The 16050-nt window shown below is 45.4% G+C and overlaps 1 protein-coding gene across 1 annotated transcript; it reads right to left on the bottom strand.

The window, feature by feature from the left end:
• Positions 1-826: 826 nt before the first annotated feature.
• Positions 827-2195, bottom strand: PVRIG (PVR related immunoglobulin domain containing). The gene is made up of 5 exons (XM_007186650.3): positions 2084-2195; positions 1645-1995; positions 1430-1553; positions 1283-1343; positions 827-1179 (listed from the first exon to the last, which is right to left on the bottom strand). The coding sequence occupies exons 1-5, from the start codon at positions 2142-2144 to the stop codon at positions 883-885; spliced, it is 894 nt and encodes a 297-aa protein (XP_007186712.3). The 5' UTR covers positions 2145-2195; the 3' UTR covers positions 827-882.
• Between the last annotated feature and the right edge of the window lie 13855 nt (positions 2196-16050).

Genomic DNA, 16050 nt, shown 5'->3' with positions numbered 1-16050 from the left:
TTTACAGAAGGAGGGCTGCTCCCGGATGGTAAGATGAGTGGGCGGGGGAGCGTGGGCTCAGTCCCTGTGTCTGAGAGGGCCCCTGCCTCCCCCTGACTGGCCAGCGGGCAGTAGTCCTGGTGCCCTAGTAACAGGAGAGGAGCCGGAGGAAGCCACTGTGGGCAGATGTGAGGTGGGTCCCCTGCCTCTGAATGTCCACTCTGTGGAGGGAGGGCATCAGGGCCCCACCCCCAGGCCATCTCAGGGAGCCCCTGTCCCATGGACTTTTCTGGGTTGAAGCTCCAGAAGCCCTTGCTGCTGTCCTAGGACATAGTGGGATTTGAATATGGGCCATCCTGTCTGGGGGCCACCAGACCCCCAATCCTGTCTTCCCACCTGGCATCCCTCAGCAAGGTCTGCAGGGCCAGGAACCCCCCTGTCCCCTGTCAGGCAGAGGAGAGATCCCTATGCTGAGGCCCCCTCCCCCTCCGGGTCTAACCTGGCCCCTGCCTCCCAGGGGGTTGAAACCCCTCTAACCTCTTAACCCCCCGCGCCAAAGAAGAAAAGGCCCAGCCAAAGCCCAGGTTAGAGAAACCATTCTTGTTGGTGTAGTTATCAACCTCATCTGGGAGGGCTGGGGACTTGAAAACAGGAAACGACCTGGGATGGGGTTTTGTCACTTCACATACATACACGTGTGCCCACACGTGCACACGTGCTGACCACATCCACAGCAAGTGCGCCCTGGAGGGGTATGTGTGGAGACACTTACTGGAAGCCTGAGAACAAAACAAGCTGTGCAAAGACAGTGGGCCACCAGGACACACACCCAACAGAAGGGGGTCCCAGGGGCCCAGGAGAGGAGAAAGGCACAGTGGACTTGGGGTCCCTCTCATCGAACTCCTAACGCCCCTCCATGGCTCTGCGCCCCAGACAGTCCGGGAGCGGGATGAGGTCGGTGCCGGCGTGGAGAGGCCCCTTTTCTGCTTGAGCGTAGAGTCGGTTCTCAACAGAGATGAAGCTGCTGCGAGCGGAGGCCGGCAGGGGTGCCCAGGGGACAGGGCTCTGGCTGGGGAGCGGCACCCACCCAGGCAGGGGCTGGGGTGGGAGGACCCGGTGCAGAGTTGCCGGGCTGAAGTAGCTGGTGTTGATGGTGGCGTAGGGGATGTGGAGAGAGGTCAGGGAGGCTTGGCCGGCTGCCTGCAGGGAAGACGGGGAAGGAGGCTCAAGTGAGGCTCCACCTCGTGGCCCCCCACCTCCAGCCCCTCCATTCCCCTCTCCAAAGCCATCCCCCTATCCTCACACTTGCTCTCCTCTGTGTCTGGGGGCTGCTGTGTCTGAGTGGCTGAAGCTTCATGACAGACCTGGGAGAGAGTTAGGAGGGTCAGAGGCAAAGCACGTGGCTGGCCCAGTGCCGTGGGGATTTGGATCAGCAGGGGCTGGGTCTCACCAGTGCCTTTGCCGACGCAGGAGGTAGAGGAGGTAGACGCAGCCAAAGAGAAGGACCCCTGAGACCCCCAAGATCCCAGCCAGGTCAGCTCGCAGTATGGTGGCTGGAGTAGGAGCAGGGAGCCCTGTGCACAGAGAGAGACATACCGGTTAGGTGCCTGGCACCCCCGAGTCCCTCCCTGTCCTCCCGGGGCCCCCTCTCCTCGTCAGCCCCACCTTGGTCTGGGTTGAGGGAGAGGTTCCCACAGGCCTCCTGGGAGCCCTCGGGGAAGGAAGTAAACTTGCAGCAGAAGGTGGTGTTGGGACTGGAGCTTCTCCCCTCGGACCCTTCCAAGGTGAGGGAGATGCTGGTTCTGGTTTCCCAGTGCGCCCGGCAGGCAGGGTTCCAGTGTTGGGTGCCGAATTTTGGGTGCAACACAGCCAGCATGGTCCCTCCGGCACCATCGGGGCCCCCGTAGCTCACAGTCACCAGGGAGATAGAGCCAGATCCCAGGAATCCACAGCGGACAGTGAAGGATGGGGACCCAGTGGCCTCCATCTGAACCTGCACCCACACCTCAGGAGTCCCTGTGGGATACAGGCACAGGAGCTAGGACCCGGGCCTGGGTCTCTGCCCCGTCCCCATGGCCTCTGCATCTCTCTGGCCCCCACTCACCAGCAGTGATGCAGAGAGTCAGCAGCGCCAAGAGCAGGCCCAGGGCCCGGGGCCTGTCCATGGCTCCCCTCTGGCCCGGGCTCTGGGGGCTGCCGTGGTGGGGACAGCACCTGTGTTTCCGGTCTCATCGCAGGAAGTTTTTACGTGTGAGCGGGCCCTAGGAGCGCTGCTTGGTGCTCTCCGCAAACCTGCCCCACTTCCTTCTCTGTCTTCCTCAGGGTGGTGGTGAATCCAGGGTTGAGGACTCCCTCCCTCAGGAGACTTAAAGTGACAGTGACAAGGTTTTCCCTGTCCCCAGGCGGTGCTTTAGTGTGAGCAGGTCGGTGGCTCTGGTTCCCTTCCCAGCCCTGCCTGTGGGTACCAACCCTGGGCAGGCTCTGGGGAAGGGCGGGAGGGGGAAGGGAAGAGACGCCACAGGAGGACCTGAGATGTCCTTTCCATGGGAGGGAGGGCCCCCCTGGTTTCTCCTTAGGAAGAAGGCTCTGACACCCCCCCTCACCCCCAGCTAAGGGGTAGGGAAGTGGTGGAACTTGGGAAGAGGAAGACCTGTAAGCAGGAGAACCAGTAGGGGAGCTACCTAAGAGGCAAGCACAACTTGACCGGTGGCTTGCCTACGGAACTCTGCCCCATCTGCAGCCTTCCTCCGCACAGCTGAGGGCAACTGGTTTCCAGCTGCGAAGGCCAAAGGCGCATAGTCACCTGTGACTCTTCACGCATCTCCAGCCCATCAGGAAATTCTGAAGGCGTCCCATCCTGACCACCTGAACTCTTCTTACCACTCCCACCTCTCGGACACAAGCCGTCTTTCCCCACAAAGTGTTGCTGTAAATTGCTTTCCTGTGTATGTTCGTTTACAGAATGAAAATTGACCAGCATGCTGCTGTAAGCAGTGACAAGTGATCAGAAGGATTTGTGTCCTGTCTTATCCTGTGCTGAGCTTGCATCTGGAGTGAGAGTAGCTTGGTGAGCTCAAGCTTAGAGCCACGGGTCTGTGTTGAGGACTCCTGTCCAGGGTGTGGTGAGAACTGAGAGGTGGCCCCACCTCAGGGCTGTGGTCCCCTGAGGCCTGCCCTGCACACATGCCCCTGACTCAGCATCTCTTCTAATCCTGTGGTGTTAGCCAGTCAGCCTCTTAAGTAAACTCTACCACCCCATCCACACCTGAGAGGCTGGATAAGCAGGGCCTCCAGGCCAGTCACTTCACTGTTCCCAGCCCAGGTAGCATTCATTCTCTCAACCCTTTGAACTTCTCTCAGGCTCGGTGTGCCAGTCTCCAAACCTGACTCTGACCCACTCTCACCACTTCCTCCACTACTGTTCCTGACACAGGGGAGGCCTGTGCAAAACTCGCCCACTTCAAGGAGGCCCAGCCCAGCGTGGGTGCCGAGCAGCCGGGCACGTGGGGCTGCCGACCTCAGTCTCCCTAGCCTGGAAGACCTTTATCTTCTCCCCAGTTTGCAAGGGCCACATCAAATCCCACCCACTCCAGGAAGCTGAACTGAGTGAGCTTTTCCTTCTTGGACAACCATTGCACAGATAGCGGGCCCTAGGTGGTGGCTCTTTTATTAACCTCCACACGGTCCAAGTACACATAGAGGAGCTCAATACTGGGTGATCAATGGATGAATGAAAAGCCATGGCATGAAGTTAACTACTCACAGAACTTTCCATTTTTTTCAGTCTTGTAAGCCACGTTGTCCCCAGTAAGTTCTCATTGTATAAGATTCAAAAAACAGAGTAGAAAACATTACTGTTCTTCACCAGCCTGCCCATTCCCTTTTCCCTCCCCATTTTAATTTTCAATAAGGCTAAAATTATCAATCTTTTATTGTTTCTGGATTTTGTGTATTGCTTAGGAGGGCCAAATTATAAAAATAACTTAATAGTTTTCTTTTTATGCTTAACTCTTATGAGAGTTTATTTTTAGCCCATGAATAATTTTAATTTGGAGGTGGTGTTATTTTACAATTTAGGTGGACAGCCAGATGCCTTCAAACCACTTGTTGAATAGTCACTTGCCATCTTTTTAAATTTATTATTATTATTGATGTATAGTTGAGTTACTAGTTTCAGGTGTACAACACAATGATTCAAATTTTTAAGTAGATTATACTCCACTTAAAATTATAAAATATTGGCTGTATTCCCTGTGCTGTACAATCCTTGTAGGCTTATTCTTCTTTTTTTAAACTGAAGTATAATTAAGGTACAAAATTATACAAGTTTCAGATGTACAACACAGTGATTCACAATTTTACAGGTTATATTCCATTTATAATTATTATAAAATATTGGCTATATTCCCTATATTACACACTAGATTGTTGTAGCTTATTTATTTATTTATTTTTTTTAGTGTATTTATGGCTGTGTTGGGTCTTCGTTTCTGTGCGAGGGCTTTCTCTAGTTGCCGTGAGCGGGGGCCACTCTTCATCGCGGTGCGCGGGCCTCTCACTATCGCTGCCTCTCTTGTTGCGGAGCACAGGCTCCAGAAATTGTGGCTCACGGGCCTAGCTGCTCCGCGGCATGTGGGATCTTCCCAGACCAGGGCTCGAACCCGTGTCCCCTGCATTGTCAGGCAGATTCTCAACCACTGCGCCACCAGGGAAGCCCTATTTTATACATAGTAGTTTGTACCTCTTAATCCCCCACCCCTATCTTGCCCCTTCACACTTCCCTCTCCCACTTGGAACCACTAGTTTGTTCTCTATATCTGTGAGTGTTTCTTTTCTATTATATTCACTAGTTGTATTTTTTAGACTCCACATATAAGTAATAACATAGAGTATTTGTCTTTCTCTTTGTTTGTTTGTTTATTTTTGGCTGTGTTGGGTCTTCATTGCTGCGCATGGGCTTTCTCTAGTTGCGGCGAGCGGGGGCTACTCTTTGATGGGGTTTGTGGGTTTCTCATTTCAGTGGCTTCTCTTGTTGGGAGCACGGGCTCTAGGCGGGTGGGCTTCAGTAGTTGTGGCATGTGGGCTCAGTAGTTGTGGCTCGCGGGGTCCAAAGTGCAGGCTCAGTAGTTGTGGCGCATGGGCTTAGTTGCTCTGCAGCATCTGGGATCTTCCCTGACCAGGGCTTGAACCCATGTCCCCTGCACTGGCAGGCGGATTCTTAACCACTGCACCAGCAGGGAAGTCCATCTGACTTATTTCACTAAACATAATACCCTCCAGGTCCATCCACGCTGTTGCAAATGGCAAAATTTCATTCTTTTTTATGGCTGAGTAGTTTTCCATTGTATGTATGTACACCACACTTCTTTATCCATTCATCTGTTGATGGACACTTAGGTTGCTTCCATATCTTGGCTATTGTAAATAATGCTGCTATGAACATTGGGGCGCTTGCATCTTTTCAAATTAGTGTTTCATTTTCGTTGGATATATGCCCAGGAGTGGAATTGCTGGATCATATGGTGGTTTTATTTTCAGTTTTTTGAGGAACCTCCACACTGTTTCCACCAATTGGCTGCACTAATTTACCTTCCCAACAACAGCGTACAATGGTTCCCTTTTCTCCACCTCCTCACCAACATTTGTTATTTGTGGTCTTCTTGATGCTAGCCATTCTGAAAAGTGTGAGGTGATAACTCATCATGGTTTTTATTTGAATTTCTCTGATGATTAGTGATGTTGAGCATCTCTTCATGTGCCTGTTGGCCAATATTTGTCTTCTTTGGAAAAATGTCTATTCAGGTCTTCTGCTCATTTATTAATTGTTTTTTTAAAAATATTGAGTTATGGGATTTCCCTAGTGGTCCAGTGGTTAAGACTCCGTGCTCCCAACGCAGGGGGCCTGGGTTCGATCCCTGGTTAGGGAACTAGATCCCGGATGCCGCAACTGAAAGATCCCGCATGCCACAACGAAGATCTTGCACGTGGCAATGAAGATCCCGCGTGCTGCAACTGAGACCTGGCACAGCCAAATAAATAAATATATTTTTTAAAGTATTGAGTTATACAAGCTGTTTATAAATTTTGGATATTAACCCCTTATCAATCATATCATTTGCAAATATTTTCTCCCATTCAGTAAGTTGTTTTTCTGTTTTGTCAATGGTATTTTTTGCAGTGCAAAAGCTTTTAAATTTAAGTAAGTCCCACTTGTTTATTTTTACTTTTATTTCCTTGACCCTTGGCAAAAGACTTAAAAAATACATTGCTATGGTTTATATCAAAGAGTGTTCTATGTTTCCTTCTAGGAGCTTTATGGTTTCCAGTCTTACGTTTAGATCTTTAATCCATTTTGAGTTTATTTTTGTATGGTGTGAGAAAGTGGTCTAATTTCATTCTTTTACATATAGCTGTCCAGTTTTCCCAGAACCACTTATTGAAGAGACTGTTTTTTCCCCCACTGTATATTCTTGCCTCCTTTGTCATAGATTGACTGTAAATGCATGGGTCTATTTCTGAGCTCTCTCTTCTTTTCTATTGATCAATGTGTCTGTTTTTGTGCCAGTACCATACCGTTTTGATTACTGTAGCTTTGTAGTATAGTCTGAAGTCACAGAGCATGATACGTCCAGCTTTGTTCTTCTTTCTCAAGATTGTTTTGGCTATTTGGGGTCTTTGTGTTTCCACACAGATTTTAGAATTATTTGTTCTAGTTCTATGAAAAATATGCCATTACTATTTTGATTGGGATTGCACTGACCTTATAGATTGCCTTGGGTAGTATGATCATTTTAACAGTATTCTTCTAACCCATGAACACGGTATATCTTTCCATCTGTGTTGTCTTCAATTTCTTTCAGCAGTGTCTTAGTTTTCCAAGTACAGGTTTTTTATCTCCTTAGGTAGATTTATTCCTAGGAATTTTATTCTTTTGATATGACTACAAATGGGATTATTTCCTTAACTTCTCTTTCTGATAGTTTGTTGTTAGTGTAGAGAAATGCAGCAGATTTCTGTATTTTAATTTTGTATCCTGCAACTTTACTGAATTTATTGACGAGTTCTAGTAGTTTTTTGGTGGCATCTGTAGGATTTTCTACATATAGAAAATCATTTATCATGCCATCTGCAAACGGTGACAATTTTACTTCTTCCTTTCCAATTTTGGTGTTTTTATTTATTTTTCTTTTCTGATTATTGTGGCAAGGACTTCCAATACTATTGTTGAATAAAAGTGGTGACAGTGGGCATCCTTGTTTCTGATCTTAGAGGAAGTGCTTTCAGCTTTTCACTGTTGACTATGATGTTATTTGTGGGCTTATCATATATGGCATTATATCAAAGTATATTCTTATACCCACTGTGGAGAGTTTTTATCATAAATGGATGTTGAATTTTTTCAAAAGCTTTTTCTGCATCTATTAAGATGATTATATGATTTTTATGCTTTAATTTGTTAATGTGGTGTAACACATTGATTTGTAGATACTGACCCATCCTTGCATCCCTGGGATAAACCCCATTTGATCATGGTGTATAATCCTTTTAATGTATTGTTGGATTTGATTTGCTAGTATTTTGTTGAGGATCTTTGCATCTATGTTCATCAGTGATATTGGCCTATAATTTTCTTTCTTTTTTTGTGATATCTTTGCTTTTGGTATCAGGGTGATGCTGGCTTCATAGAATGAGTTCAGAAGCATTGCTTTCTCTGCAATTTTTTTGGAATAGTTTGAGAAGGATAGGTGTTAACTCTTCTCTAAATGTTTGGTAGAAGTAACCTGTGAAGTCACCTGGTCCTGGTCTTTTGTTTGTTGGGAGTTTTTAAAATTACTGATTCAATTTCATTAGTGATCATTGGTTTGTTCATATTTTCTATTTCTTCCTGGTTCAGTCTTGAGAGATTGTACATTTCTAGGAACTTGTCCATTTCTTTTAGGTTGTCCATTTTATTGGCATGTAGCTGTCTAGTAACTTTTTATAATCCTTTGTACTTCTGTGGTGTTGGTTGTAACTTTTCCATTTTTGTTTCTGATTTTATTGATTTGAGCCCTTTTTTTTCCTTGATGAGTCAGGTTAAAGGTTTATCAATTTTATCTTTTCAAAGAACCAGGTTTTAACTTCGCTGATCTTTTCTATTGATTTTTAAATCTCATTTCATTTATTTCTGCTCTTTATGATTTCTTTCCTTCTACCAACTTTGGGTTTTGTTTATTCTTCTTTTTGTAGTTTTAGGTGTTAGGTCAGGTTGTTTGATATTTGTTTCCTGAGGTAGGCTTACACCACTATAAACTTCCCGCTAAGAACTGCTTTTGCCATGTCCCATAGATTTTGGATTGTTGTGCTTTCATTTCCATTTGTCTCCAGGTACTTTTTAATTTTCTCTTTGATTTTTTTTCATTGACCTATTGGTTATTTAGTAGCATTTGTTTAGCCTCCATGTGTTTGTGCTTTTTGCAGGTTTTTTTTTCCCTGTGGTTGATTTCTAGTCTCATAGCATTGTGGTTGGAAAAAATACTTGATATGACTTCAATTTTCAAAAATTTGCTGAGACTTGTCTTGTGGCCTAGCATATGATCTAACCAGGTGAATGTTCCATGTGCACTTGAAAAGAATGTGTATTCTCCTGCTTTTGGATGGAATGTAATACATATATATAGTCCATTTGGTCCAGTGATTCCTTGATTTTCTCTCTAGATGATCTGTCCATTGATATAAGTGGAGTGTTAAAGTCCCATACTATTACTGTTACTGTCAATTTTCCCCTTTATGTCTGTTAATATTTGCTTTATGTATTCAGGTGTTCTATGTTGTGTGCATATATATTTTTATTCATTGTTCTTGGATTGATCCCTTGATCATTATGTAATGTTCTTGTCTCTTGTTCGGCCTTTGTTGTAAAGCCTGTTTTGTCTGATACAAGTATTGCTACCCCAGCTTTCTTCTGATTTTCATTTGCGTGGAATACTTCTTTCCATTCCCTCACTTTGTGTGTCTTTAGATCTGAAGTGAGTCTCTTATAGGCAGCATATATATGGGTATTATTTTTGTATCCATTCAGCCACTGTATGTCTTTTGATTAGAGCATTTAGTCCATTTACATTTAAAGTAATTACTGATAGGTATGCACTTATTGCCACTTTCTTAATCGTTTTCTGGTTGTTTTTGTAGTTCTTTTGTTCCTTTCTTCTTCTTTTGTCCTATTCCTTTGTGAATTGATGACTATCTTTAGTGTTACATTTGAATTCCTTTCTATTTTTTGTGTATCTATTACAGATTTTTGGTTTATTACCATGAGGTTTACATATAGCAATTATATATGTGATTAAGTTGCTGATCTCTTGATTTCAAATGCATTTTAATATCTTTTTGTTGTGTACCCTTTACTCATCGTGAGCATAGATGATTGTACTACTTTTGCCTTTTAACCTTCCTAATAGCTCGTATGTGGTTAACTTACTACCTTTCCTGTGTATTTGCCTTTACCAATGAGCTTTTTCTTTTTGTAATTTTCACGTCTCTAGTAGTGGCCTTTTTTTTTTTTGCTTAGTCAAGTCCCTTTAACATTTCTTGTAATGCTGGTTTGGTGGTGCTGAACTCTTTCAGCTTTTGCTCATCTATAAAACTTTTGATCTCTCCATCAAATCTGAATGAAAACCTTGCCGGGTAGAGTATTCTTAGTTGTAGGTTATTCCCTTTCATCACCATATCATGCCACTCCCTTCTGGCCTGCAAAGTTTCTGCTGAAAAGTCAGCTGATAGCCTTATGGGAGTTCCCTTGTATGTACCTTGTTCCTTTTCCCTTACTGCTTTTAACATTCTCTTATTTTTGCCATTTTAATTACAATGTGTCTTGGTGTAGTCCTCTTTGGGTTGATCCTGTTTGGGACTCTGTGCTTCCTGGACCTGAATGTCTGTTTTCTTTCCCAGATTATGCAAGTTTTCCACCATTATCTCTTCAAATATGTTTCCTGCCCCTTTCTCTCTCTCTTCTCCTTCTGTTCTGGGACCTCTATACAGTGAGTGTTAGTATGCTCCAGTTGTACCGTCCCCACTTCTTTTTATTCTTCTGCAGCAATTGCCACTACTGTCTTCCAGCTCACTGATCCATTACTCTGTATCACTTTAATCTACTGTTCTTTCTGGTGTATTTTTCATTTCAGTTATTAAATTCTTCATCTCTATTTCATTCCTCTTTGTATATGCTTTCTTAAAAACTTCTAACTCCTCACTCTGTTCATCCACTCTTCTCTGAATTTCTTTGATCATCTTTACAATTGTTACCTTCAACTTTTTATTGAATAAATTGCCTATCACCTCCACTTCACTTAGTTCTTCTTCTGGGGCTTTATCTTTTTCCTTCATTTAAAACATGTTCCTCTGTCACCTCATTCTGCCTGATTTGCTGTTTTTATTTCTATGTAACTGCTAGATTGGTTGCATTTCCTGACCTTGGAAAAGTGGCATTTTGTAGGAGACGTCCTATACATCCCAGCAGTGCACTCCCCTCTGGTCACCAGGGCTGTATGCTCTAGGGTTGCCCCTTATGTGGGCTGTTGTGGCTAGCTAATTACTATGGGCAGTCTGGTAGGCAGAGCTGGCCCCCAGTCCAGTTGGCTTCTAGACCCTGCCTTGTGCAGAGCCCACCAACTAGTTGGGGCCGGGTCACAAGGCAGCTGCTTGCAGAACCCCAGGGGGCCCCAGGAATCCTGATGTTGGTGTCAGCCGGCTAGCTGGGTGGTGCTAGATCCTGGGTTCTCTGGCTAAGAGGCCCAAGGTGTCCCAGAGCTGAAGTTGACCTGCTTGTGGGCAGGGCCAGGGCCTGGGGGATGCTAGGGCTGGTGCCTACCTGCCTGCTGATGGGTGGCCTAGGTCCTGCCATGGCATGCTGTGGTCTGCGGCTAATATCTACCTGCTGGTGGGTGGGGCTAGTGCCTGCTCACTGGTGTGAGGTTGGTCCTCAGCCTAGTGCCAGCTCACTAGTACGTGGACCCAGGGCCTAGGGTGTCTTGGGACTGGTACTTGCCAACTGGTGGGTGGAGCTGGGTCCTGGGTTTAGTGTGTGAGGTGAAGTCAGGTCCCGTGCCCTCCAGTGGACACTGGCTGTGAGTTCAGAGGGTCTTAAGGCAGTCTGCCTGCTGGTGGGTGGGGCTGCCCTGGACCCCAATCCGGCCCACCAGTGGGCAGACACCAACCCCAGGACCACTGCAGCCCTGCAGTTTGCTATGTCAGGACCCAGCCAACATACCAGCAGCAGACGGGTACCAGCCCCAGGACCCCCTGAGCCCTGGCTAGTTGCTTGGCCTGAGACATCCCCGAACTGGTGCCTACGGGCTGTTGGGTGTGAGCAGTGGTGGGGCTAGGTCCCAAGGCTAACGAACTGGAGGGAGGATTCCAAAATGGTACTTACCAGCACCAGCGTCCTTGTGGCAGAACAGGCTCCCCAAAATGGCTGCTGCCAGCGTCTATGTTCCCAGGGTGAACTCCAGTTGTGTTGCCTCCTGCCTCTCTGGGAGACTCTCCAAGATCGTGGGTGGCTCTGACTCAGGCTCCTTTCAAATTACTGCTTCTGCCCTGAGTCCCTGAGCGTGTGGATTTTGGGTGTGTCCCTTAACAGTGGAGTCTCTCTTTTCCACAGCCCTCTGGCTCTCCCCAAAGTAAGCCCCGCCAGCCTTCCAAGCCGTTCTGGGGGACTCATTTTCCCAATGGCTGGGGAGCCTGATGTGGGCCTCCGAGCCCTTGCTCCTTGGGGACAACCTCTGCAACTGTAATTACTTTCGTGTTTGAGGGTTGCCTGCTCTGGCGGTATGGGTCTTGACCATACCCCAACTCTGCCCCTCTTACCCATCTTGTGGTTCCTTTTTAATATCTTTGGTTGTAGAAGATCTTTTCTGGTAGATTCCAGTCTTTTTCACCAACAATTGTTCTGTAAATAGTTGTAATTTTGGTGTGCCCATGAGAGCATCTTCCTACTCCATCTTGGTCAAATTCCCTCAGTCCCTTGGTGTCTTAATCATAAGTTCTCACAAATGGGTCTACTTCTGGATTCTCCTTCCTAATCTATCCATTGATTTATTTGATTATTCCTGTGTCACTATCACATGGTCCTAAGTAGAATGCTTTTACATTTTGATATTGAAGGTACTCATCCTTTCTCAGAATTTTCTTGGCTATTCCTGAACAGTATCCAGAATTTTGAGCTCTGGAGACACAAAAGGTCATTAAATCTAACTACATGAGCCCTGTATTCATCATTGTTGGCCTCTTTCCTCTTTTGCCTGGAGGTACAGGTTAGACAACACAGGTCTGGTTAATGGCCACCTCCTGCTCTAACATTTCTTGGTGAAATCCCTGCAGCCACAGCCCAAGTCCTGCTGCAGAGAAAATGGCCCTTGTGGTCAGTCTCTAGAATTAGGCCCTTGAGGGTTTGAACTGGTGCTAGAATTTCACAGCTCTTCAAGATTAGGTAAAGCAGGAATAGCCCAACAGGGGACCACACTCTGCTTCAGTGTAACTGAGAGGATTTTAGCATAGGTGCAGCACTGTGCTCATGACTGGCTCAAGCCCTCTCTCAGTGAATCCTGGTGACCATTCTTTTATATGAGACATTCCTCATTTGAGTTTGTAGCGTGAGACTCACTTATTTTTACATCTATTTTAAATGTGTGTAATAGGCCACTTAAGTTCCTGCATCAAAACAATATAAATAAAAGATAATATCTGAGTATACACTACATGCTAAATTTGTAACTATGAAGCTAATATATGTGAATCACTCACAACAGTCACCTTAAGAGAAAACACTCTGTCCAGCATCACAAGGCTAGTAGTACACAGTGAACAAAAATTGTATCTCCAGAACCCACACTATTAACAACCATGCTGAGCTGCTTCTCCCAATGGAAAATTTAAATTGAATTACAAGGTTTTTGTCACAAAAGCAGCAGCCCCTGCCTCATCAGCAGAGAATCTGCGCCGAGTTCCCAGCTCGGGATGCCTCCCCCTCCTGATGTGAGCGGCTACAGCACCAACACAAGATGCTTTACTTTTCAGCTTCTACTGCACACTCAGCCCCATCACTGGGTCTAATCTGCTGAATTAAATATATTTTCCTTCAGGTTTCCCCAGGATTTTGGGCTCCTGTTCTCTAGTTTCCTGAGGTTCATAGGTTCATCTTTGGTGAGTTTGCTGGGTTTTTCACTATTTATTTCTCTGCTTCTTCCTGACTGCACTCTTCAGTGCCTATTTCTCAGCCATCCCAACTCAACACACAGGGTTTTCAGTGAATCTGTGCTAAAGAGTGACGTTCTGTGGACCCTTTCCAGGATCGCAATGTTCCACCCTATCCCCTGGGAAGGAACTATAGAGCTCAAGACTTCAAAATGTTTTCATGTGAAAATACCTCACCCCCGCAACCTCTCATGTCATCCAAGCACAAATTCTTCTTTCATCCTGTAACCCCCAGAGTCAGTGTTGACTGGAGTTCAAAGGACAAAGTGAAGGCTTTAAGTGTCACTTAGCTGAAGACTTTTCTCAGCAATCTGGAAAAACCCTGTTCACTTTATAATTTAGGAGAGAACAACAACTCACCTTCTGGCAGAGCTCATGGTCACAAGGGAAGAAAAAGTCTTACTGAAAAATATTTTAAATGATTTAAAAGCAATGATTCAACAGTAACATTAACAGGCCATGCACAGCAATGCCAGTTCCCTGAAAAGCATTCCTTGCTGTCACTTATCAACATGGGGAAAGTTCAGCCCTTGCGGAGGCCTCCACCTCTCCTGCCGGAACTGGCCTCAGCTATGGTTCCATCCTGGCCTGGGCCTTACCAGTTGGAGTTGCTGCTCATGAAGCCCACAGCCCTGCCTCTGCCAGCACAGGGCTTACTGGCACAAAACCCTTCAGAGCTGTAGTTGTCAAGATGGGGCATTTGCACCGCATATGGTACAAAATATCCACTGGCGTCATGCAGGAAAAATTAATATTTCTAATTTTAAAAGATAACAGTAATAAAAAGTTAACTTCATTGTATTTTTAAGTGACACTGGTACCCTCACTGGGATCCTCATGCCATGGTTCACCTCTAACAAGATCAGTATCCTAAGGTCATAGAGGCAAATTCAAGATTATGACCAACTGCAACTTACGTGCTACAGGATGTAGTGGTTTTGTGGTCCCAAACAGTATGTACCCCCTTTAAGAATGCTGTTATTTGAACTTGGAAATCATTTTCTGACCTGCTGACAAGTCTTCCAAATGAAGAATCTCAGTGGGTTTTGACTCACTTATTTAAAAAGTAATAAATGCAGCCAAAAAAGCACCTTCCACTTGGATTTACATATGTTTGAGACATACTCTTCTCAGTTATGACAGTCAGTTTATCTTGATAGTTTTTAATGAACTTTCAACTAGAACTTCAGAAAATGTTAAGCCATGATTTTAAAATTGTTTCTCGAAATAGGCGGAGGAGAAGGACGTGAGCTCACCTCTTCTTACAAAAACACCAAAATCACAACTAACTGCGAAACAACCACTGACAAAAAAATGCTGGAACCTACCAAAAAAGATATCCTACATCCAAAGACAAAGAAGAAGCCACAACAAGACGGTAGGAGGGGTGCAATCGCGATAAAAATATTTCTCACTTTGCTCAGTACAACGTTTCTTTTAGAGCAGAAAAGTGGTTTTTGTACTGTTAACCAATAAAATATTTAAAAACATTTATTTCACCATAAATTCATCCATTACATCTTAATGTGTATAATAAATAAGTGGTAAATTTTTATTTAATATATAAATAATTTTTAAACTGATAAATATGTCCAAACTTCTGGCATCTTATGACTCTAAGGTTCTGTTTCAGTTACTAGTGCTACGTAACAAACCACGCAAAACTAGTGGTGTAAACACCATTGTTTTATCATGCTCATGGATTCTATGGGTCAGGAATCTGGAAAAGGTACAGGAAAGATGGCTTGTCTCTGCTCTCTGATGCCTGGGACCTCAGCTGGAAGACTCAAAGGCTGGGTGTTGGAATCATCTGATTCACATCTGAACCATGTCTTGTGGCTGATGCTCAACATAGGCTGGGACCTCAGCTAGGTCTGCTGGAGGGACACCTACATGTGGCCTTTCCATGTGGCTGCTTAGGCTTTCTCACAGCATGGCGCCTGGGTGCCAAGAGTGAACATCTCAAGAAACAGGACGTGGAAGCTGCCAGTTTCTTCAAGGTCTGGGCTTGGAAACTGGCCCAGCATCACTCCACCATATTCTGTTAATCTAGCACTCACAGAGCCCATATTCAAGGGGAAAGGACTTAGACCCAAACTCTCAAATAATTAAGAGTGGCAAAGAATTTGGGGAACACGTTATAAAACTTGCACAGATTCTAAGGTTGGGGCTCAATCAACCACACTGGTCTGTGAGCTGCATAAAGATCTCCAACTTTACAGAGCTTCCAACATTCTCTTTTGATCTTGTGAAGTACCAGCTTGGCAGGCATTTAAATAACCTGGGACTCCTCTTCCCCCTCCTGGATCCCTAGTGACCTCTGCCTCTGTATCTTTACCTTAGTTTTCCCACTCTGCTCCCAGATCCCACAGAAAAGCTCTGCTCTCTCGAACTGTTCCACTGAATACAGGCTAAAGATCCCCAGGGCACTGGTAGGCTGCCTTTCTAAAATGAGACTCACAACCCAACTTCTAGCTTTTATTTGGCAGGGAGGGAGGGGGAAGGAGGAAGAAATGAGCTTGTCTGGCTGAGTCACTAATCACAGGAAATCATGGATCCTCCTGCAGAAACCCCTAGACTAGCTGGATGACTGTGTCCAGCGTGGGACACCACACAGTGAGAACTTGAAATTACAACAGACGCCCAAGACAGGGAAGAACTCGAAGTCGTATTTAAAAGGAGAGGCTGAAGAGTTCCTTAAACCACAGAAGGAAACAGTGAAAGTAGAAAGAGATGACAGTATTTTCATGTATTTGATTGCTTGTCAGAGGGAAAAGAGAGAACAGAGGTGCTGTGCCGTTCCAGGAAGCAGAACAAGAACAAGTCAGACTTTCAAGGAGT

This window comes from Balaenoptera acutorostrata, chromosome 15 (assembly GCF_949987535.1).
Source record: "Balaenoptera acutorostrata chromosome 15, mBalAcu1.1, whole genome shotgun sequence".
NCBI classification, from domain to species: Eukaryota; Metazoa; Chordata; class Mammalia; order Artiodactyla; family Balaenopteridae; genus Balaenoptera; species Balaenoptera acutorostrata.
Note: the sequence above shows the minus strand (reverse complement) of the source record. Positions and strands in the feature narration are given on the sequence as shown.

Coding starts and splice junctions, on each gene's coding strand:
- PVRIG (XM_007186650.3), bottom strand. CDS start 2,144: ATGGACAGGCCCCGGGCCCTGGGCCTGCTCTTGGCGCTGCTGACTCTC. Junction 1,554..1,644: donor CTCCCTCAACCCAGACCAAG/GTGGGGCTGACG, acceptor CTCTGTGCACAG/GGCTCCCTGCTCCTACTCCA. Junction 1,344..1,429: donor CTGCGTCGGCAAAGGCACTG/GTGAGACCCAGC, acceptor ACTCTCTCCCAG/GTCTGTCATGAAGCTTCAGC.